The 25,582-nt window shown below is 37.7% G+C and overlaps 1 protein-coding gene across 2 annotated transcripts in view; it reads left to right on the forward strand.

Annotated features, from left to right (window-relative positions):
- Positions 1-12,076: 12,076 nt before the first annotated feature.
- Positions 12,077-25,582, forward strand: part of LOC139723348 (uncharacterized) — a 60,845-nt gene continuing 47,339 nt past the window's right edge. The window contains exons 1-2 of one of the 2 annotated variants that reach the window (XM_071634608.1): positions 12,077-12,456; positions 25,213-25,255. In XM_071634608.1, the coding sequence (XP_071490709.1) occupies positions 12,309-12,456; positions 25,213-25,255 (191 nt within the window). In that variant the 5' untranslated portion in view covers positions 12,077-12,308. Of the gene's footprint in view, positions 12,457-12,705; positions 12,788-25,212; positions 25,256-25,582 lie in introns of those variants that run through there. The other variant, XM_071634616.1, reaches the window with a different exon arrangement.

Consider the following 25,582-nt stretch of genomic DNA (forward strand, 5'->3'; position numbering starts at 1 on the left):
GTCATCCGTGTATATACACCGTGTAATTCTCGGACGCAGAACTTTGAAAATGATGACGATGAAGTGTTTTAAGTTGGAAATCAATGTATGATTCCGCGCATGTGCTAACCTTGTTTAAACTCCCGCCCCTTTGTTTGTCTTCAAATATACCAATAAGAATTTCGCTTTTCAGCCAAATATCAAAATGCAAATGCAGAGTATACAACATCAGTGGTGTATCGGGGGAGGGGGTGCAAAGGGTGCGCACCCCCTTCAATTTTGTTTTCTTCTTAAAAATGAGAAAATTTGAATTAAGGCTTTTTTTTTCGCTTGTCAACTTATCATGGCACCAGAAATATAAACTGCTTTGCGCCCCCTCCCCCCTCCCCCCCCCCCCCTCTACGGAATTCCTGGATCCGCCCCTGCACAGCCAGCAGCACATGCACAACATGTCGTCGTCCTCGTTCTGCAATAGATTTGTTGCCGGAGGCATAACCTTGTTTTATCGTCCGCCCAATTTGTTTGTTTGTTTTTCTGGTTTTATCCTATTTTGAGAATGTTGAATCAAAATCGGGATGATGGAACTCTTTCATCCTTTTTTCCAATTTTCAATATTTTATAAGGAAATATAGGTATTTCTGATTTATTGATGGCCGTTTTGGGGGCCATCTTGCATCTCAAAACTCTCAAGAGTAGCCTCACAGAGATTCGGATTGAGAACCTTCGAAACAAGGTAAAACATAAAAAAGAGGGGACAGAGGGTAAGACAAGGTTAGGCCAAGGATCTGACTATGGCACCCAAACTAGCAAGTGCTTTGATCTGTCGGAGCCAATAAAAAGCTCGAATAGCCTAACTCCCGGGGCGCATTGTTATTGTGGAAGCGGACTCGTTTGATTCTCGTTTGTAAAAACACACGTCTTTGACAACTATACGCAGTCATCATCTCTCGAACTTCATGCATCAATGCACACGTAGATGCCATTACCATAGATAAATAGTTTGTAAAGTTTTATGACACCTAAGAAGCATCATAATTATACACACCTTGCGCTCTCAGTATACTAGTAGGCCTATAGATAACAACAGCAAATATTTCCATTCACTGAGAAAAAAAAAAGATATGATTACAAAATCCTGTAGAGCTACATTCAAATGTTTCAAGACAGGAAGTATTTTTCATTTTTGCTATCGTGTATTCGTGTCACATTCGAAGATAGAAACACCGAGAGAGAGAGAGGGGGAGGGTGGGTGGGGGAGGGGGTTCATCCTTTAATTATTGGTTTGTTTGTTTGTTTGTTTGTTCGTTCGTTTGTCTGTTTTTATTGCCTGAAACCTCATATTTGCTCATATTCTTATTCTCTCAATGAATCAATCTTAACACAATAATATTCAGGGGTGTTTCCAGCAATCCAGCCTCGTACTTTGCATTGACTTATTCATTTTCTCTCTATTATTTTGTTATTATCAATTCGTGTTCTGTTGAAAGCAAAATCTCTTCATACCTGAAGCTGCGGTATTCCTTTAATTTGTTATCATTGTTGTTGTTGTTGCTGATGTTTTCCTGGAAATCTGGTTGAAAGGGGCCTTGAAAAACTAAAGGAACTACTATACTTGTATAGAAAACCTAGGTACTCTCTTGCATAGAATGGCGTGCTATACCGAGAACGCTTACGCACGGACGATCCCTCTTTGCGTCATTAGGGGGTGCATGGCTCTATCGAGTCGAGGCAACGCCCCTCGAACCAACGCCCCTTAACCTTTGGCGTTTTCTCGGTAAATCACCCGTTCTTCCCTAGCAGACGTCCCTGTGGAAGGCGTGGAAGGAAAATACAGCATGTCTTCAGTTCTTCATCTTGTTTTTTGTTTGTTTCTCTACTGAATTCGCTGTCGTCATGAACGTCTGCAAGTGATTCGAATTGTACTAATGTGAAAGCTCCGTCTCTTTATGAGTTTAACAACAGCAATATTATTCATGCTTGTGAGGAAATGCAGTGGATTTTCCTGTAATTTGTGCATTATAATACACTGACCAAATTGAGACACGTTTGTTTAGCAGGCAACGCTTCCTTAGGTCTGTACCCTCATGCAACTAAAACCGGTGTATGTTTTCGATTGTAATAGTTCTATCTGCCCGTATCTTATCTGCGTCCGCAGTCTGGAGGTCACTGAGACCAAACAATACACAATATATTTTTGTAAAAGGTGCTCTTAGTAAACGTTTGTTTAGCTACTCCAGCGAATTGTTCAGCGAGCATTTGATATTATGCATGAGTCGTGGAGTAGATTCATTAGCTTTAATTGCAATATTCATTGGTACATATTTCTAATTTTTAGGTTCCAGCACGAAAAGAATTGTATATGTAATGCACTATTTGCGTCGAAAGTGCATTAGACACAAAAAGTAGCAAGCAAAGTAATTGACAAATAACAATTAGCATGCTATCGAGGAGAGGATTGAAAAAAAAGGCAAAAGCAAATGATATTAAGAACTCCACCCAAAATAAACAAACTCCAAAAGAAAGAGAAAAAAATCCATACAGAACGTTTCAACACCCTACAATGACAAAAATCGGATAAGAAAAAAAAAAGAAGGAAGGTATGACATTTTGAAATTTCTCATTATTTTTTCTGAAAACATTTCTTGACCAGTCCTTATGAATATGCAAATGTAGGGGAGTTGATGATGTCATGCAATCACAATTTCTCACGTATGCTATAGGCCCTAAATGAAATTCGAAAAAAAATGCTATTCTTACCTGATATAGGTTTTAAAAAAAAATCCTATGCCAAAATATAACAAATAAAGAAGAAACAGTGAGAGCGTGACATCACCAATTGCTGATTTGAATATTCGTAACTACTGGTCAAGAAGTGTTTTGCAAAAAAAAAAAAAAATCGAAATGTCATAACTTCATTATTTCTTATCCGATTTTGATCAGTTTTGCACTGTTCTGCAGGGATTGTTTTCTCTTTCCTATAAAATTGATACAATTTTGAAGTGGATTTCTTCTTTAATGATCTTATAATAATAATAACAACAATAGAACAGTGTTTGTAGAGCGCATTCCAGTTGAATACAATAAATCAATGCACTATACATAATGAAAACTGTCATAGGAAATTCAGAGAGGAGGCTAAAGGGCTTTTTACACTTGTAAATTTTTGCTTAGTCCCGTACCAACGGTGGGGCTAAGGGGGGGGGGGGCCTTAGCCCACTTATCCTTAGCCCACTTTCTGTTTACACTCGTTTTTGCCAAAGTGGGCTAGCCCCACCGATAGTTCGGTACTATCTGGCCCTGCAAAATAGCAGGGTTAGCACCGCAATTGCGGTGCCAAGCAAGTGAGTGTAAACAGAACGAAAATCCTGGGCTAAGCGACGGAGACGAAGTCCGACCCTCACTGACCAATCAGAAACGAAGTAATCAAGTGCTGCCGGTGCGTGCGTGTACGTGTACAGTACACAGCGTAATCATGAATATTCATGTGGTTTGGAAAGTCCGGGGCTAAGAAATACGAGTGTAAAAAGGTCAGTTTTCTCCTTAGCCCCGGACAAGAGACAGTACGGGACTAATTGACCAGTGTAAAAAGCTGAAAAAATTGGTACGGGACTATTAACGATAGTCCTGGGTCAGAGAAAGTCCGGGGTTAAGAAACACAAGTGTAAAAAGCCCTTAAGAACCTCTTTAGATTATTTTGAAGAGAGATACTGAGAGTGATCAGGCGAATTCCTTTGGGAGTGTTTCCACATTGAAGAAGAGTAACTCCACGCACCGCCGAGTATTATCACGTGATGCCTGAGGCAAAGTGAGTATGAGTGGGAGACCACAATAACATTCATTAGGATGTGTAACAGGCTCGTTAAAATCATTCTGAAGGTTCATTAATCCGAAAAAAAAAACCCAACCGTTCCTTATTCTGAAGGTTAAACCGAAAGTGAAATTAGGTTTGTTAACCCGAAAATGAAAAGGTGCATATCAACAAGCCCTCAAAATGGTAAACCTTAATTTATATTTATGAACCTTCCGAATAACGACCCTTATATCATTGTTGGATTAACGAACCTTCAGAATAACGTACCATTTTATTTCATTTGTGGAATTACGAATTTTCGGTAGAAGGGAGATTAGGTTTATTGTACGAACATAATAAGACTGACAATGGTAATACAACCTTTAAAAAACTAAAATTAAATAATGGTGATAATGATATATAACGATTTCTATCCAGTCCTTGTCAAGATATAATTCTTTATAATTGCATTGCATCACGCATATGAAATGATGTATAGCAAAGCGATCAAGTCAATTCAATTCAATAGTTTATTTATTTCCATAAAAAAGACATGATTCAAAGCAGTTACATGTGTCAATTTGACTCTCATTTAATTGACAAGGACAGGTCATTGAACACAATACTTGCTCGAATGATAATATTAAGACAGAAAGAAACAATGCACACTTTCTCATGGTAACAAAAAAGAAGAAGTAATCATCACGATGGAAAAAAATGTTCCACTAAAAAGTCAAGCTTGAAGGACGTGGAACACTGAAACAACATCAACACCAATATACTTATGAAATACATTCATATTAAATTCATCTATATACCATTGTACATTTAATCATTGATATGATGCTAATAATACAAGCATATTATCAACAATACTTACATAATTTTAGAATGCATTATAACATGGCAATATGTCAATAATAACTAAGAAATGAAACAATGAAAAATGCATAATCTATTAATACAGGCAATAATTAGACCAACTGAATATTGGCATACACCAATTAACTGCATGGTGTGTGGAAATAATCGGAGTACCTATTTCACAAATAGATTTACATAAATTTTCCATCGCAACTCTAAGATTATCACCATATAAGGATGGCCTATCACGCAGGTATGTTATCTACTTTATGCAAACAAGCTCCGGGTATATACAGAAACACGGAGAACTGTCAGTTGTAACAATGATGGTGTGATAAACAAAGATAAAATTGCTTTCTATATAACTATTAAATCACTCCTTTAATCACGCGTTTAATCGTTTCTATCATCATATTATAAAGAGAGGATTGGTTGGTAAGATAAGTTGTTAAAGAAAACGACAAACAAGTAAACAGAACATAAAAGAAAAAGAAAGAGAAGATGACGAAGAAGAAACTTTTTTAGTATACTAATTTGATACATTGAAAAACAACGTTTAAGATCATTTGTTTGCTTATCACACTTCAATACTTTATTCTCTCTATTATACTGTTAGCATAATATACTGCATGTTTACATGGCATCAATAACACGTATCGCGTTGCTTTTCAAAATAAACTTGGCAAAATAAATTGCGAACTGTAGATTTGAATCAGAATAGTGCCTTCCATTTACGAGTGCGTATTTCGAGATTACTGCAGTGGTGCTATGGTTAATGGCATGTACACAAGCTAAAAGCTGAATAAGGGTTTATTCTTGGGATTATTATTGTTTATGTGATGGATCTACATTAATCTAATAGTTTGTTTTTCTGTGGGTCCCTCAATTACATTTCACAGAACAACAATTTGATTATGTACTTCCTTGAATAAAATGTACTACACGACATTTGCAAGTATTTGGCCAAAGGAAATCAGATTTAAAACTAGTAGAATGATATCGCTTTTCAGTGATATTCACAAGATATGACATGCGCAGTGTTCAAGTTGCCTGATAGATAACTTCCAATGAGTACGATCGGACGAAGAAAATTGTGTTTTCATATTCTGCAGATCAGACCAAAAATAATACAAGAGTTTTAAAATGTTTTCATGTAAATGGGTACGATTGTCCAAACAAAAACAAACAAACAAACAAACAAACAAACCAAAAGGCAAAGCAGACATAGTTTGACCCGTCAGCTAGTTCTGGTTTTAGTCACAATACAAGCATAATCAGAACCGTGTAATTGTTGTCTTGAAAGACATCGAAACTCTAGGACTTTTATTAGGCAAATTATGTTTCTTCCTAATTGTAAAGGCAAAAAATAGCAAATGAAAAAGTGTTTAAAGCTAAAAATCCCACTTTCATCATCTGATAAAATTGATAATGAAATATCCCTTATACCAACAATGATTGTTCTAGTCTCTGACCACAACCTTGAAACAGTTTAAACTTTATATTCTTTCATTGGTTATAAAGGGAATTTGAATTGCGTACGTAACTGTGTGATATGGTATTTCTGTGAAAGTGAAAAGATTTACCTAGATGACTGAAAAATATATGTTATATGAACCCCAAAATAAACAAGTAAATGAAGACTGATAGACAAAATGAATAATGTACGAATAGATAGAAAGAAAGCTAGATAAATTGATAGATTAAATTACATTTAGCCCGATTGATTTTGTAATTTGTATCATAAAAGAGAGAGTATTAAGCCAAGATTTCTAGATTTACCCAGATGAGAACAATAAGGTCTCTTCCCACCTCCCTGCATGGAACAATTAAAGGACCTATTGATCCAATACAAATGCATAATGAATGACTAATGATTTACGTAAAACCCTGATCTGCACTCAGTTGGTCAAATGAATATCTTCTACGTATGCGTGCCGTATATTAAATAATAATTGTACTGATATTTTTCTGCAGATTACCTTGATCCTCCCGCAAACCAAGATTCTGTCAGTGATGTCATCTGCTAATCACTGTTAAACTACTAATAATGATTAAGAAAAGACATTATGATTGGACTGTTCATCTTCCCCTACACCGAGCATAACTTGCATGTTTCCACTTTCCAATAATATTATGATGAACAAAATACACTAAAGATGAATTATTGTGATAATTCATTTTGAAGTTCACTTCAATAGCTCGAGAAGAGTCAGAGAAAAGGAACCGGATATTGGTATATTCAGTGCATTATTTCATCGAATAACCAAATTGAGAAGATTTACAATGTCACATCGTTTTACTCAGATGTCGATGTGATGATGATGGTGTCATCATCCCACAAGTTCCTGATGACACAATAATCTTTACTGAATTTTCTTAAATATTAAGTCTTAAAAATCGTGAAAACATTTTAAGAAACCTGAATATTCTGTATCTACAAGAAATACCATGCAGGTCGGATTTCACCGAAATTGCTACAAATCTGTTCAATGTAGTCCCTCATGGTCTTTCTGAAAGTCAATTGAACATCCATGGCGCTATACTTATTTCATTTTAATGTGTCACGAGGGCATAATCGTGGTGGATGTGAAGTCAAGCATAGAGACTTGTGCGATGTCCATGAAGTTCAAAGGGTTACAGTTTATTATTCGGAAGATTCGTTATTCCGAAGGCTCGTCATTCCGAAGATGTAGGTACCCTACATGTATAAGATCCGTTATTCCGAAAGTTCGATAATCCGGAAACAAAAAAGAAAAGATTCATCATTCCGAAAGTCCGTTAATCAGGAAACGAAATAAAGTTCATAATTCCGCACATTCGTTTGTTTGTTTGTTTGTTTTCATTGTCGGATTAACGGAACCTTCGAAAAATGAACCGGGTTTTTTTTTCAGATTAAGGAACCTTTGGAATAACTTTATTCTATACATTCGGATTAACAAACCTTCTTACGAATGAATTTTGTACTTACAAAAACTCGAAATAACTCCACAATAATGTTTGGATTACTGAACCCTCTTACATTTTCAGATTAACGAACATCTGTGTGTTCAGGAATAATGAATCTTCGGAATAACGAGCCTTCGGATCAACAAATTATATCATTCGTTTGTATAGGGTAAAGCTCAGTGGACAGGTTGAAAGTTTGTGTGTGTACTATAACGTGCGTGTGTGTGTGTGGTTAAAATTTTGTAAATAACAGTGCAGATTTGATAAAAATTGGATGAAAGTTTTTTTAAATTAGGCCTATGATGTTGTGAAATTCCCTATTTTTGCTGACCAATCCTCGAATTGATATGGAAATGAAAATGAATAAGCTGATGATGTCATCGCCTAACAACTTTCCATTTTCTTGATTGCGTACAAAAACTGACAAAAATTCATTTTCTGCTAAAAAAAAAGCGTAACACATAGTAATTATTTATGGCTGAATAAGTTGAAAACGATGCTCAGACAGATGTGTTATAGGATTTTATCGTATACTTCTCATAGGGCATAATTGAATTTGAAAAAAAAAAGTTTCATGATTTTGCGTACAAACTATATATGACAGTATGTGAAACAATGACATGAACACTTTTTTGATGAAATTTTCACCTTTGTGGTTATCAAATTTTACTTTTTCTTTCAACTGGTCCGGGAATGCCAGTGCAATGAGTCCCTGACACGAATCGGTCGCGACTGCGTTCCGAGTTCGATCCGACTCAACCTAGTATATGTATCGTTCTTACAACTGAACTGCCGGATGACAAGGATATATACGTTGAGAGGTTGACGCCCCAGTTTCTGAAAAAAATAGTCGTTTTCGTGTCATGCTGTGCCGTGATACCATTTTTAAGTGCTCTTTCTCACTGTTCTTTTGTATAACACTGTACATACCTTTTCCGCAATTTTAATTATTCTATGGCATTTTATTGATGTCCAGTATACTTCGTGTGTAATCAAAGATCCATGAGCACGCATGAATGAATGAATGAATGAATATAGAGTTGAACGTATTTATACGCGGAGACGTCTCCGCGACCACTCTGCGACCAGCGAGAATCGACTCACCATCAGGTCGCCACTTGTATAGTCTCCATGACAATGAGATACCCACATTAACTCATCTTTTACCACTGTAACATCAACTAGCAATATATATTATTATTAACATATCATACTGTACCACTTTCCCAGGTACTGTATAGTAACTGTTATAGCGTCATCAATATCATTGCTATAGAAAAATTCCTTACTTTCCCAGATGTGTGTGTGTGTGTGTGTGTGTGTGTGTGTGTGTATGCAAATGCTTCTATGTATAATGATATAGAGAGATACTATATGGGAGAGGTCTCTCTCAAACCCAACCCTTATTGGTTTCTGTTATGAGCGCTGATCAGTTTCCTTGACATTGATCGCCGTGTCTGAAAGAGTTGCGTTCCTTTACACTCCATAATGTTATTTTTCCCCATGCACAAACCGCTGGGTATGTTGTTATTGTTATCATCACATTGTTATTGTGTGCTAAGCTATTCGTGGCACGTGCGCTCCAATGGGTATAGATAGGCATAAAACGTATTTTATGATCTTATTGAGATGTATAAGACATGGACTGATGACTCACTGAAAATGGATTTCTTGTTATTCGCAACTACGAAACACAACGATGCTTTGACACGTTATGCGGATGAAAGAGAGTTCATTTTCTTTCCATGGTCAAGAGAGAGAGATATATCTTGCACTCTGTAAGATAATCATGATATGAGCGATCTTCAACACAGAGTATCAGGATATTTTCCCCTCGAAATATGGCGCCTACTATACATTGCATGAGATGAATATGAAGTAGTGTTCAGCATGAGATAAGTCACGTAAGGAACATCCCATAGACCATACCATACTCCATTCGTTGAGTGTTCATCTGATATGCCGCCATTATAGATCTGCTATCATTTTTCACTACTTTTTATGATTTCACAAGAATGGTAAATATGTCGAAGTTTTGTGAAAACCCATTTTGTAATGGGGAATTACATAATAATTTCAAAGTTTTTGACGAACAATAGAATTCAAGAAGACAATGTTTTACGAATACTACAGTACACAAGTAATGAGAGAGTAGTGTAAGGCAATTACGTCATCATCCCTTCATTCTAATCTGCAAGCCCGATTGTAACCGAAATCGATGCTTTCGTGAAAGCTTAAATTCCATGACTCCCCAAATAGATTTCTAAAGGAAACGTCTATATTTCACTATTTTTATTTTTTTAATGTAGAAAGTCACTTAACGGCTAGATAAACTTGGTGACGTTGTCAGGCTCTTTAAGACATTTTTGTTCGAATCCTTAATCACTGATAACTCTTGGAGGGAATCGCTTATAAACTGTTATAAGTCACAAAGACAAGTTAGTTATTTAGTGTACGACTCTGTCAAATTCCAAAGTTACAGAAAAGTCCCAGGGGTGTTGTAATTGACTTTTGATCGCTCATTCGGGAGGTGATGTGAGTCTATTTTCGACAGAAAATAACTTTTTCGAAATTGCAACTCATCATACATTATGCTATCGTTATAAACACTAACTAATAGCGCTGCGTGGCATAAAAAGGCCGGGCGAGTCTTTTATGGCTGCGTCGCAGGGCTCCACAAGTGTTGTATTTCCTTTCCTCAATAGGCCCTCGAATCCGCTCTCGCCCTCTCTTTCTCTCTATCCTATAGCTTTCTAGGTACTGTTTCGATATGTTGTTGTTTCAGCTTGTTTTTTCTTCCTCCTCTTCTTCTTAACCGAGACATAGCTGCGCCATCTTTGTCCCGCCCCTGGATGATCGAAGCCTCGACAACGCCCCCTGGCCTTTTAAACCTGCAGCCTTATTCCGGCGGGTAAAGACATCGTGTGACCCCGAGCATCCGCCCCGCGCCTGTAGAGAAAGGCTATGTGATCCGAATAATTTATCTCACTGCAGACACCTTTGACTGCGCTCCTTAGGGGCTGTTTAACCCATAGACTCCTGATCCTCAGTGTTTCTGGCACGAATTTTTATTAGTGTTTTATCTATTTTTTATTATTATTATTTTGCGAAGATACGAAAGGAGTCACGCCGTAATTGGCTGTGATGGATTGTTTGTGGGGAAACGCAGGGAGCGAAATGCAATGCAACACTCATTCATCGCGTTTATGCTTGAAATGGCCTCGAACTGTTCAATAATCATTTTGAGTGCAATTTGTATGCCCCATACACAACGCAGCGAGCAAGTTAGTTACTTGGAGGTCATTTCACTGAGTTCCACCGGCCAGTATTTTGCAGTGGTAGAACTTTAATAAGAAGAACCATGTAGCGTATATGTAGGATATATTATTATGCACAAATTCCCTTCTCGAACAGTGTGTATACAAGGCATGCAGACAGTGGACTTTGGTCGATTCTTTCGTGCGTGCAATAATATTTTGCCTCTCATTCCCAGACAGTGGACATTGAAAGGCAGAGAATTGCACGAATGTAAAATTGTAAGAAAAAGAGCCGCCGCCCACTTCTCGGTTTGAATGGCGAGAAAGTATTTCGGTTTCGATCGCACAATAGTTGCCTTCAAAGTGCACGCGAATATCGCTATGTTAATCAATCATATCCAGGTTCGCACCTTCGGAAATCCCCGGACACCATACTTACACGACAGCATCTAGGGGCTTAACAGAATTATCATCCATGAGGTCTTATTTGAACAGGAAATCGAGACCCCAAATTTTATCATACTGTTCAATATTCATATAACATACGTTCATGGCATACACAGAATTAGTGTATTAATGTTACGTAACCAACTTTATTGAGGGAAGATGGTGGTACTGAAGTAGAACGTGTTTGCAAGTTTATCAAATTGGCTTTAGAGGGCCAACTCGCTGCCAAACAATCATGACAACCACACCACCCGCCTATTTACGAGAAAATGCCCGCCCCCTATCTTTACGCAAAATTGATTAGTACTGAGCTACCGATATCAAATTGCTCCGATTGATTTACGTGTTATCATTCTACTGTATTTTTTTTTTTTTTTTTGCTTGTGTCCTCGCTAGCACTGGAGCTTACACGCCCCTTTCTTTATTTCCTGGCTCTATCTATTTAGCTGGGAACCAACACCTACAGTCACATTAATAGCTTACCGCTCCAAAGGAATGGTGATACAAAATGAATCGGAAAATCATAAACTTGCAGACATTGAAGTTATCATCCAGTTGATCTCACATTAAATAACTATCGTCATCTTGGTTTGTAAATAATATAGGTTCCCACTTTCCAGACCCAAGTTCAAGAGACTACTAACCGGGTATTCATATCTACTTTCTTTTTTGTATGGTAGACAAGCGATTGAGTGAAAATTGGGAGCTCAAAGGGGATCTATGTCAAATAACAGGTACTGTAACTACTGTCTTATGGTAAAGTGGTTTAGAGGGGCGGAGCACGACTGGTACTGGCGAATGTGCAAATAAAGAATATCGGCGTTAAATGACTTAAACAAATACGTAATAAAAAGGCGCGGTGGAGATACAGCCTACACTTGGAAGGGTGCGGCAATATCGAAGTCGCATGATCGTCGGGGTGGTGCCTTGTAGAGAAGAACCCGGATGCTGACAAAGGGTGTGGCAACTTGTATTGTGGGCGAGTTCGCTGTCAAACGCGAGAGTAGGGGAACATACACACAATCATGGAGTGTGCACCGTCAGGCTCGGCTGAGACAGCGGTGAAAAAACTACGCCCTATTCTGCCGGCTGACGATAAGAGGCGAGACGAAGGCACAGAAGTCTTGCTAGGGAGGAATAAATACTGTGCATACCTCAAATGTAACGAAAATGGTAAGTGGAAAGAAGTAGTTTCTTGTGTCTATTTTAGAATGTGATCTATCGATTGGTGGTGGTGTTTTGATGTCGGCCCATTGCCTTGCCCAACCCTTCGTAATACGTGCCCAACCCAGCCAAACCCGTGTTTAGGTATAACATACACACATCCACCCGCACACTGTGGCAGCAGCAGTAGGGCGTATGCATCGCGATACGGGTGCGGCCCGAAACCCGTCAGATAGTGTTCCTCATTACACGAGCCTAGCCTGTCGTTAGCATGCCACTCGCAGATCTGTATACCGATGCCTGCCGGTATTTTGTCGTCAGAGTTTGCGAATCACCCAAGGTAGATCAAGTCATGATTTTCCGTATTTTCGAAGCAGTATTATAGGCTAGTAACCATGCATTTTCCGCGAATTTATCAAAAGGTTTTATTATTACAGGAGATAAGTGTCTGTTTTTATTATTATGGGGTTCCTGCATAGTTGCACTGGAGAGGTGCGTACACTGTAGTTGCAACGCACGGTGCTACAATAGCTGGTGCACTGCGATGTAATTATCTACATCATGAACGGAACCCTCGTTGCTTCTTGTGCTATAGAAACTCTACATTTTGAATTTATTATTTTTGTAATATCTAAAATATATTAATGGTGATTATTTGGTGATCAAACACTGTGAAACAGGCATGAGAAAAACGGACAAAAGAGCAAAACAAAATAAAATGTCAGTCTAGTACTTGAATGGTATGTAGACAAGTGGTAAAAGGTTTTCTTTCCTGTGAACAAGAATAAAAAAAAAAAATCCATGGAGATTCTGAATATCCATATAGGCTACATTTAGATCTACTGGTACTAGACCTATATCAAAATATAAATTCAAAATTTCTATAGGGTCTGCTAGTTACAGAATCCTTCCGTTTGCAATAGACACAGTGAGAAAGGTTACATCCATAATTTCCATGTGTACAATGTATGCAACATATATACCACAAGATATGTCAAATGCAAAGGGTATACAGTGTATGTCAACACGTTCAGGAGGTTACTTGATATTTCTTTACATTATATGCATCTTAGGTATCTGCCATTGTAATGTGTGATACAAATATCTTGTACATTGTAGTTCAGGAGCCCCCCCCCCCCCCAAAAAAAAAAAAAAAAAAAGTATATAAAATGTTATGTTATGAAAAAGATAGTTTGTTAATAAATGCAGTTGGCATAATATAAACATAAAGCCAGTTAAATTGTTGGAATCCAAAGCCTAACACAGTTTAAATCTAATCCATGGGTTTATGTAAATATTGAATGCATATACTGTATGTACACATGACACTGTTATACCACCAAATTCCAACAATGACTAGTTGTACATCATTCATTTGTCTGTTTGTTGTTTGTGTACGTGATTGTTTTTGATAATGGGTACATTCCATTTTTAGGTCATAATAAATCATTGTGTTATTTCTGTTAGTACTGTGTCTTGGACTTGTAACTAAAGATTAGAATGGATAGTTCTATGACCTGTGACTTAACCTTACATTATGAATGCCATTGTTATTTCTTGAAATCTGCATACATATCTATGCAAGAAATTAATCTTGAAATTGATCTGAAAACAAAAAATTGTCAAAGGAAGCAAATTATAGACATCACTTCCTTTTTTTAGCAATGAAAGGAAATATATGATGCACTTTTTATATTATGGAGGAAGTTTGTAAGTGGTAATCAACATATATAACCACTTATCGTGGTGAAGGACAAGTCCACCTTCATAGACATAAGGACTGAGAGAATGCAGCAATATTAGTAGAACACATCAGTGAAAGTTTGAGGAAAATTGGACAATCCGTTCAAAAGTTATGAATATTTTAAGTATCTGCGCAGTCACTGCTGGAAGAGAAGACTACTACAGTGTATGATGTCACATGCGTACAACTATATAAGGAAAATAAAAAGAGAATTTCACAAAACTTTACTTTTTGAATAAAGTGCACAGTTCTTCGACTTGCTACTGACGTATGGTAAGGGTGATATTATTCCCCCTGCCTGCTGAAAGAGAGAAGTCGAGTGTTCTTTTGTTGTGCGAGAAAAATGGAAATATGTTGAATTTTCTTTATTCTTTCTTTATGTCGTTGTACTCATGTGACATCACAAGCTATAATAGTCTTTTCATCCAGCCGTGACTGAGCAGAAACTTCAAAAATTCATAACTTTTTAACGGATTGTCCAATTTTGCTCAAACTCTCACTGATGTGTTCTACAAATATTGCTGCATTCACTCAATCCACATGTCTATGAAGGTGAACTTGTCCTTTAATAAGACAATCTGTATGGCTCTCATGTCTTGCTGTGTAGGGCCTACACACAAGTATGCAAGTCTTCACCATGGTAAAATAAATGACATTATTTTAAGAATCTTTACAGATCTGAAAGCAATGTTCAGATACTTATTGTGTGCTTTCAGAAAAGAAAGTACAATGGTGAAAACCACTTCAAAATATGCCAGACGAGCATAGAATTTCATCTCAACATAGACTGCCCCCTCCCCCATAATCTACATATATAGAAAATGACTGCCATTAAAGACAACCGATAAAATTCTTACTACGAATACTTTCAGTTCAGATATCCATATAAATCCAGAAATTACTCTTGAAAGGAAAACATGAGACAGGCTTCTCTAGTTATAGTATGACAACATTAACCTGAGTCCTGAGAAGATATTATATGAGAAGTGCACAGTGTGTGCAAAAATGGGCCAAACGTTTACAAAGTTTCCTCCCACTATCAGAGTCATCATGGCTGTTTGTCTGGTGAGCTATATGGAGTAGGGTCAGAGGTCAACAGAGTGTTACAATGGTTGCGAGATGATAAAAGGGTCTGCCAGGCATGCACAACATAGTGTGTGGATCGCCGCGGACTCATGATTGTGTTTACTTTGGTCACATGGTGCAGAGTATACTACATCTACGTACAGTCAACCTTGCTTAATGACCTCACATAAGTCGAATAATCGCCTTAGTCGCAGGTCTTTTCAAGTCCTCTTCTCTTTATATTCATTAATTTTAGTCCCTCATAAGTCAAATTTTCTCTAAGTCATCTTCAGTCCAAATAGATTGGACTTAGGCAAGGTTGACTGGATAGTTTTTCTAAAATCCAAGCTGGCCACTCGGTGCATACACTGTGTATCATGGCCTTGTAACCTTCACAGTAAATATTTGTTGACTCACATTGTAGCAGTCAGTGGGCTCAAGAATTATTGGTATGTTACAGGGCCCACAGAAATGAGACTAATATTCAGATCAACAGTTCATACATTTTGTAATTCCCCAAAATCTGTCGATACATATCACTCTGTAGCAGAAAAAAGTGAAAGAACAAAAAAACAAAAATTATTGGTTAACAAAAATACATCCAGCATTTTGATTATGAACATAGGTGTTTACATAATAGTCAGGATTTCCTAGCTGCATAGTTACTACACTCATTTTCCCATGGAGTGTTGAGTAGGTGCTCAATTTTATGCTCAAACATGAAGCAAGGGTACACTTTGACCGAAAGATCGGTCTGTATCTGTCCGTCGGGGAATGTTCCGCGGAGACTGCGTCTGGCTTCACGGATCCCCTCCGTATACAGACCGAAGTCAATGATCCCAGCTCCTGTGTGGAGCAACGCGCACAGATCAAACGTTACGATAAACCAAATTTCAGACAGCTTTTTTACATTCAAACAAGTTTGACATGACATGACACATTATGCAGCAATATTTGGGGTGAATTTCTCACATTTTGCAATCGAAATACTCACAGGAACGCGGTTATAATGCAGAAATTTTATCCATATTGCAACATCGCCGTTCGCTAGCTGTAGGTCGCCATTTTGAATCTGTAAACCAATCACATGCGAGGTGCTTTTTTTAGTAAAAAAAACACGTAGAAACTACCTCGCATGTGATTGGCTAATAGCTTCATACTGTATGTTTCTGCAGTTTGAACGTGACGACGCGACGGGCGGGTTGATGTCTGTTTTGCGTTGAAAATTCTACCGAAATATTGGATTATTCATTAATCTGGTGAGTGTAGTCTATTCTTGAATAGTTGATTTAACTATTCAAGCTTAAATTTGCCGACCTAGGGCCGTGAATTAGACGCAATCGAGAAGGGTGAGGTACCTCACCCAATTTTCCATAGAGACAGTGGTTAAGAACATCCACACAGCAATGGGTACTACAACCTTCCGTCTGTCTACGGAGGACAGCGTTAATGGCAAAATACAAAAGAGTCCTCCGGACAGACGGATAGTACACTATGCACAGAAAATGGCCAAGTTCTCTAAAGTGATCATCATGTTGTGATGTGCTGTTGTATGACAAAGTCTGTTGTTTTGTTTACATACAGTGTATGTACAGTATTTCAGACACTTTGTGGAAAAGAAACAAACCAAGTGTGCTTGTTATGCCAGAAATATTGTATCAGTGGCCAGTGTGCATAGTATTCCAATCATACTGATACATATACATGTAGTGCCACTGAAGGCTGATATTGTAAAATGGAGCCAGCCAGAGTTCTCAGTACACATGTAATGCCTCATTCTAAACAAACTCTTGGGGCAGTATTCAATTTAGGCAATGGATGCATGAATATAATGTGTGGATGAGCACTTTACCTCAGTCTTCTCTTTGAAGTTATACCCAAGTCGGCCATTCAGTGTATACAATTTTCATTTTTGTTGGGTATTTTGATAATGCTCACCTACCCATGAGAGCACAGGTTCAGTGAGTTCAACCTCCTTTTGAAGATTTTTTTTTTTTTGTTCAGTTCCCAACTTAGCAGAAAACAAATTGTGTTTGACTTCGTCTCTCCGCCATAATGGTTTTATACACTGTAGGCTTATATTAAAAGGACACTAGAAGATTGTTTACCAGAAAAAGATCACTGTTATTGTTCTTATTTTGCATTATTAGTGCTATTTATTGTCATTGTCTTTGTTATTACTATCACTAGTCAGTGAATGAATAGTGCTCAGCAATATTATTGTCATTGATATTATCACTGTCATCATAGACTGTTCAAATATTTTTTCCTATTGTTCGTGGTTGTCAGTACACATTATTGTCAATCACATAGATACTATTTGAAACTACAATCATGGTTTTTATGTAAGTCAGATGATCAAATGTATATTAAAAATACTAGTATGACATGTTTCTTTGTCAGAATCATGGAAAACATTTTGAAATAAAAATAGAGACATAATTAAGAATATGTTATTAAAAATGTGGAGTTTTGATATGGCCCATTGGCACATGTTGGGGAATGCAGCTATTAGAAATGCTCAGAAGAACTACCAGTATTCAAATAATCAAGGAAGTCCTTGACAACAGTTGTATGATTTCAGTCTGATATTTCAGGAGAGTTTGATCTTGTTTTTTGCTGTTTTTCGGTACAAAATATCTCACTCTTGGAGATAAATTCTCCTGTAAATGGCAATTTCATCTGACTTTAATCACGATTGGAGCAGTGCACAAATATTCCGTAGTAATGCCACAGTGAGTGTGTCACCAGGAAACAGGGATTAATATCCCACTCTTTACTATCTTAGTCATAATATTTTGCTATTCAGGTGGCGGCATCTATGATAATTAGAATCTCTCATCCACGAGAATGGCCCTGATCACTCTGAATGTTGAGAGTGACTCATTCTCAAAGTGGTGAATAGCGAACAACAGGTACAACATTGTTTCACTATGACCAATCGATTTGCTTCTCATTCTGATTAGGAGCAGGTTGTTCGCAGCAAAGTCAACTCACTTTTGCTTTACGTACACTGTGTACTGTAAATTTCCATTCTGATTATCTAATGAATACATATGATGACTTTGCTTCTGCATCACCTATGGTATACAGGTCTTAGAAGTTGTTCAGTCAAGTTTCCAACTAGTAGTAGTATAGAATAAACTGTAAATGTGATCTGTTTCAGTAACAGGTACATGCTGTTTTAGTGACAGAGATTTTTGCCATTTTTTTTTTGTCTTCCAACTTTGTCATCATGTAACTTTTTTTCTATTTTTTTTTTTAATAGGAAAGAACAGAGTGTTTTACTTAGGGTGTGTTAGTCATAATTTTGGTTTCATTTGGTCTAACCACAGAACCCATGGGCCAATTGTATGTAAATTCAGAGGCTAACCCAACTGACTCTCCTGTTTACCATTCCCCAGGAAGGATCCCAGTCTGTGAGGGCTGGAGTTGAGGAAACAGTTAGCTTTTCCACATTCTAATATGGAATCATTCGCTAAGTGAGAGTGAATATATTTCTTTTTGTTAAAGTGAAAGTTTTTTTTTTTTTGTTGATCAAATAGTTTGATTGCTTTAATTAGAATAGAAAGATTTGTGAAACGCTGCCTCGGAGCTGGAAGAAAATCTGAAATCTATTTAACCCATTCCTCCCCCAATTCTCAAAGCGCCTTCAATGCCCCCAAACAAGATTTTTTTTGCGGGGCAACAGAGAACAGACAGGTTGGTAATCCACGTGTGCAAAAGCAGTCAAGCGGTACATGTACCCCTGTTCCACGGTCAACTGCATGTGCCATCGAACTATATCGATGGAGCGAAAGGTGTGAATAGAATGAGCGCTGATGGGCTCACAAACTCTTTTGTTAATATGTAATACACACGTGAATGGGGTCAGCGATGTCAAATATCTACTGAGCTCACCCGTTGATCGCTATAAACAAAACATCTCTATGAGTTTTACAACAAAACAAGCGCACATTTAATTGGAAAAAGTCGAATAATACTGCGATACACGCAGTTTTCATATGGAAAGAAAACAGATATTGATAGAAGAAAAGCTATATAAATCTTTCTATCAAAACCATATTTCTGTGCAGCAAAACACAAATTAACATGAATTTAGGTCATGAATGCAGGCACTCCTGTCTACATTTTGGGAACCTGGTGTACCACGTTTCCGCATATCAGTTGACGCCACGGGAAGTATGGAACGGGTTAAGTTATGGATGTTTAAAAGTTTTGATTAATTTCGTGTGCTGCCCTCTTGAGGTGGAAACTGTACAACAGTTCACGATGTCACAATAATCGAACAATGCAAATGCTTATCTGAAAAGAATTAAAGTTCATTTTCATAGGACACAGCTAGTTGACTTGCTTGAGCTCTTCCACAAGGCACAGAAAACAATATTCACCCTATAGATACAATGTTCAAGACTGCATACCTTAGTTTAAATAAATCTGTCATAAAAATAATACACTTTTCATCAAATGTTACAATATGAATTTTTTCTTAATTTTTTTTAAAAATCATACTACTCTGACCTTTAGAAATGGTATCACATGGAATTAACCCAAACATTGAAAATTGATAACTTGTGAACAGATTGTCTGATTTTCTCAAGCTTTCAGTAAGTGTTTTACTAATCTTTTCCTCCTCACTAAATCTGCACCTACTCTCCCTGGCATTTGAGAAAATTTCACTTGTAAAGCAGTTTATATTTAATTTCCAGGCAGGTTGGAGTAAGGTGAATGGGAAGCAGTATCGTATCATATTCTGCTTGGATACTGTAAAACATGATATACTGTATTCGCGGCATGAATTTTTCGCGAATTGGAGCCGACAGCCTTTTTTGTGGCATTAATTTTCGCGAAGTGCCACTGGCTTCAATGCATATAATGTAAACATGGACTTTCGTGTGCATTTTAATTTTGCGAATCTTGGCGCTCGTGAAATTCGCGAAATTAAAGTGCACGCGAAAATTCCTTGTTTTACAGTATATAATTTTTATGGTATGTCTTTCAAGTTTCAATTTACAGGTACTGTATGCATACTGTAAAACCAGAAATGTTCGCTTGCATTTTGATTTCTCGAATTTCGCGAGCCAAGATTTGTGAAGTTAAAATGCATAACATGTGAAAGTTCTTGTCTTGCACTATATGCATTGAATTGAATTTCCTGTATTTTTTTTTATTGGACGATTAAAATGAATTGAATTGAATTGAATTAAATTGAATTGAACTGATGCCAGTAGCAATTTGCGAAAATATCATGCCATGAACATTTCCTGCTTTGCATTACTGTAAAAGTGTATATTTTCGAGCAACTAATTTTTTGCGCTTCGCCGGGTAAGAAGAGTTTCGCGTGTTTTTAATTCCGCGGAATCAAGACATCACGCACAGGAACATATGGCAAGCCAAAATATTTGCGGGCTTTTATTTTCGCGCTAGTTTCTGGTTGCGCGAAATGCGTGAAAATTTCCACTTTTACAGTAGTATACATTTGAATTTGATGATTTGCACTGCTGTGTGGTGCGTGGAAATTTTTTTCAGATGTCATGTCTTTCCATGTATGTGTCATCTGAAATTGAGAATTTGAACATTTTAGGCCAAGTAAAAAAAGAAAGCAGTTTCTCGTCCGGGTTTTTTGAGCAAGGCGATGAGGGAGGTCCTTACTATTTGATATCTTACTATTTTTTCGAGGATTGTCAAAATGAAAGTAATATGTGTTTCTCGTCCAGTAATTCTGAGAATGGTAACGAGAGATGGCTTTACTATTTTCTATATCCAATTTATGAAATGAAATATCACTCTGGTAGCTGTGTTATGAGAGACCAGATCCCAAGTCACCAGTGTATGTCTTGCCTGCACTCTGTGCATTTTCAAACAAATAGATATACAGTCAAACCTGCCTTAGCGGCCACCTCTCTATAGCGGCCACCTGTTTATAGCGGCCACTGAAAAATCCCCCCGAGAGAAAAGCCATGTTAAAGACCCTGTGTATAGCGGCCACCTGTCTAACGCGGCCAGCGGCCACAACTTTTGTTTCCCGCGGTAGATTTTAACCTGTCTATAGCGGCCAAAAACCCGATGGAGCCGTAGCCGAGCTGATAATTCAGGGTGTTTTTCTGCTTTTTAGCCGTGCCAGTCATTTCTGGGCAACATTCAGTGATCGCCACCGTTGCATTCATCACTTATTCAGTCACAATAATGCACTAATTCATGACTGTGCACATGCTACATCTAGTGTACTGTGCAACAATTTCATAAACACCGGCATTGTTCTATGCATGATACACACGTGTGCATACGTACACACATAAATGTACATGTATATACAACAATGATACATGTACATGTAGGCAATGCACACAAAGTTGACCCGATTACCTGTCTATAGCGGCCACCTGTCTATAACGGCCACTTTTTCCGTATCCCTTGGGTGGCCGCTATAGACAGGTTTGACTGTACATGTAATAATGTACCATACTTGAAATGAAACTTCATGCATGCAGATACATTTTGCTTTTTCTTTCCACTACAGATGTCAAGGGAAAATGACCATCTTAATACTGGTATTTAGTGTTGTAATGGCATTTCTGATACAAGTGTACTTGCAGTTCTGATGTATTGTGCTATTAATTGAAACGGGTATAAAACATTCTATCAACAAATGTACGACTGAAATAAATTACATGATATTCAAAACACTGCTTTATCATTGGTGTTTGTGACTTTTTGTGTCCACACAACTGGTATATTGTATCTGCATCTCTTCACAGTACAATTGTAGCACATTCAACTGGAAACTGGCTGGTACAATTGCAGATGGATGTCAAAATGATACTGATATGGCATTATAGCATTAAACATTTAAAGATGTTTCTTCATATTCTAAAAAGACATTTGATAATCACTCATCATTTGGATGATGAATTGATTGTATCACACTACAGGTGATACGACTCACGGCCGTGTCCGTGAATTTACATCGTAAAGAAAAGTATCCCGCAGAAATACGACAAACCAGAATCCGTGGAAAAGTTATTTATTTTGTAGATACACCCATTTAATAATTCTACATTTGCTGGAATAGCGCATTCATTTTCTCTTCAAAATAGAACAATACATCGCCGTCAGATGCAACGTTAACAGAGCAGTGTTTGGGCCTCTACACATTCGAATGTGTTCATGCGTGCGTGCAGACAGCTGACAGACCAGGGGGACCCTAGCAGCTAGCTACAGACACGCATATAATTATACGTAATACGCGGCCGGCACGGCCACTGCACTGGCACCGTACCTTCCGACACTGCACACACGTGCACATAGTCACAATGACATGAAAATGTAAACTCGATACAATCCTCACAAGCATTTGTACAGTACAATTCATCCCTTTAAAATATGAGAAACGGGGAAAAATACGAACAATGTGCGAAATATAAGTGGAATACTATAGTATCAGCGATCGTTCGCAAAAGATGTTGCCGCTATCGCGTTCACGACGTACCGAGTGCGCTGTACATCACAGCCCAGGCCCGCGCCCGCGCGCCCATCCAACTACAGTTCGACTGCTTTGTGGGTCATTCCTTCTTGCCGAGCTCGCAGTGTGATAAATGCATGCGTTATTACATACGCACTACGGAAGCTACAGCTGCACTCCAGCTAAGATAGAGGACGCGTACACATCACGATTGGTAGGTGAATTGTCGATTTTGTGTTTTCGGCGTCCGAAAAAATAGTAAATATCAAAAAAGTCGATGCGGCAACTGAAAATCGATGCGGGCGGAGAGCGGGCTGGGACGAGAATTATGAATTTCTTGGTATTTTCAGCGCCATTTTGAAAATAGTAAATAGTAAAAAAATCGATGCGGCGGCCAAAATCGATGCGCGCGAGGACGAGAAACTGGTTTCTTTTTTTACTTGGCCTTATATCTCCATTTGTTGTTGTTGAAAGTAGCTTCATGTTTTGATGCTACATTCTGCATGGAATAGGCGAACTCTGAATTGTCAAAGAGGGAGAGAGAGGGACAGAGGGTTCAGTGACACAATGCCCCAAGACGTCACAGGGTTTGAGTGTTTGTGTGTGTATGTTTGTAGTGGTTCGACTGAAGTTTATTCAGTCCATGTTGATGTGTTGAAGTGCAAGTCAAGTGTGGGTACTCAATGTAGGTCAGTGTCAGCGGTATGCCTATTAGACACGTATTGCATTAGTGACGCAGCTACGCCCTTATCACTGGGGACCACACCCTAGCCTCGTTGAAATCCGAGCGTGCTTACGCAGAGGATTATACGCATGGTGTGAATTACCCTCAGGAATGTCTGTGATCTGCTAATTAATGCAGCAGGTTTGATATGAAGGAACATAGATTCACTCCGCATACTAGTGGCAAATTGCAGAACTGTAATTGTGAGAAAATGTTTGTTGTACTATATAGTATAGTTTAATCTTTGGGTTTTGATTTAAGAATTGAAAATGTACTGTTCCCCTTCCATTTTTTTTTTTTTTTAACAAAGTTGCTTGTGTGCTTGCATTACTGCTCATGCTGGTTCTGTCTTCATATACATATATGGTGTTACAGAATTCCAAACTGCTTTCATGAGTTTGTTCTTGCTTATTTGACTTGCATTAGCCAAGAAGATGCACTAGTAAAAAATTAATGATACATACATGTATAAGATCACTATTTTATGGTTGCATGACTTTTATTACTTCTTAAAGTCTACTTGCAATTTTGTGCAAAAGAATAAAGAAAATAGAGACGGACTATGCCCATTATGCCAGTGAACTCTAAATGCAGCATTTGGACTGCTGGTATACAATTGTGTAGGTAACACTGGATACTGATTGCGCAAACCACTTTGAGAAGATCTACACTCATTCCTAAAATTGCAACATTTCCTCTCACTTCACAAGTATCTCTTTATCCTGGTTTAACATTTGGGATGTTGACTATCTAAAATCACTTCCTTTACTAAAATGATTCAGGGAACTGAAACAATGAAAATGCTCTCCTTCACATTACATTGTCCTACTTACCCATATTTGTGTTAGTGCCTTCTGGCACACATTTTGTTCAGCATTTGCTGAAAGTGAGTTCCCTACCTTTACCCATGAAGTCATGCATTCATAATCATGTTTTTATACAATTTCTCATCTGGTGTCTTTGTTACCAAATTATGCAGTTTAGACTGTGGTTTTCCTGCCAGTGTTGAAATCTTGAAGGTTTTTCTTAATATCACCAATTTAATGCAAACATTAGTATTTTGTATATAATCCTGATGCTAAAACAGCTCAATACCTGTGGGAAGACATAAGAATTGGCTTTTGGTTCATATTTTCCCTTAATTTTGTGGTTTGAGCCTCAATTGGTGAATCACTTGCATGGAATTTGCTTGTACACAAGCAAGGCACCTAGGAAGAAGTCTCTAAGATCTCAGTTTCGGTATTATCATGTTAAGCTCATGAGATGCATGGCACATGTACCTTGTGGTTTAGAAACCCAGCATGATGTAGGGCCAACAAGGCATATATGTCTCTCCCGTTCTGTGCGCAGCATAGAATATGATAATGCATCTGGAAGTGTTTTCTTTCCTGTGTGTACAAGTGTACATAAGAATGTACAGTGCTATGTACTGCATCATCGAATGGGCTCCCAGTGTGTGTATGCACAAAATGTACACAAATATATGCCTTACTGGTATGTTCATACACTTTCAGGCAGCATGTGTCTTAATAAAGTTTGAGGGTAAATGTGTGTTGAAATGTCATGGTGTCATAGTGCATTTTCTGACAGTTAGTTGTTTTATTGTTTTGCCCAAATAAAGCCAATAATTTTTCATCTAGTACCGGTACATTATAGAGCCAGCCTAAATATAATATTGAACCATTTCAGTAACCGTTTACAATATAGTCTCCAACTTGCGTCATGAATACAGATGACCAATGTCTTTTATTTTTACTTTTGTCTTTCCAGCTCAAGAGTACACAGCCTGTGATGATTGTATGAAAACATTTTGGTAAGTTTTCTCATTGTCAGTCTAATTGATTCTACTGATGCCCATGATACTTGCTGTATTTTTTTTCTCTCTCTATGTAACAGACATGCCACAAAGTTCAGCATTCTTACGTTGATTCTGTATTTAAAGAAAATTATGTACCGTATGTAATATTTTCATTTCTTCAAGAGATTTAATCCCTTGTAGCCATTTTGGTTGCAACAGCTCACATGCCTGTACAGATCTGCCTGTTTATCTTTTTAGTCAAGAGAGTTGGTTAATTTTTGTAGTGAATGGCGCATTCTTGCTACAGCTTTCATATCTGCTAGAATGGAAACAAGAAATTAA

Source organism: Diadema antillarum, unplaced genomic scaffold (genome assembly GCF_040938485.1).
Source record: "Diadema antillarum isolate AM-2024a unplaced genomic scaffold, OU_Dant_1.0 scf00000014, whole genome shotgun sequence".
NCBI classification, from domain to species: Eukaryota; Metazoa; Echinodermata; class Echinoidea; order Diadematoida; family Diadematidae; genus Diadema; species Diadema antillarum.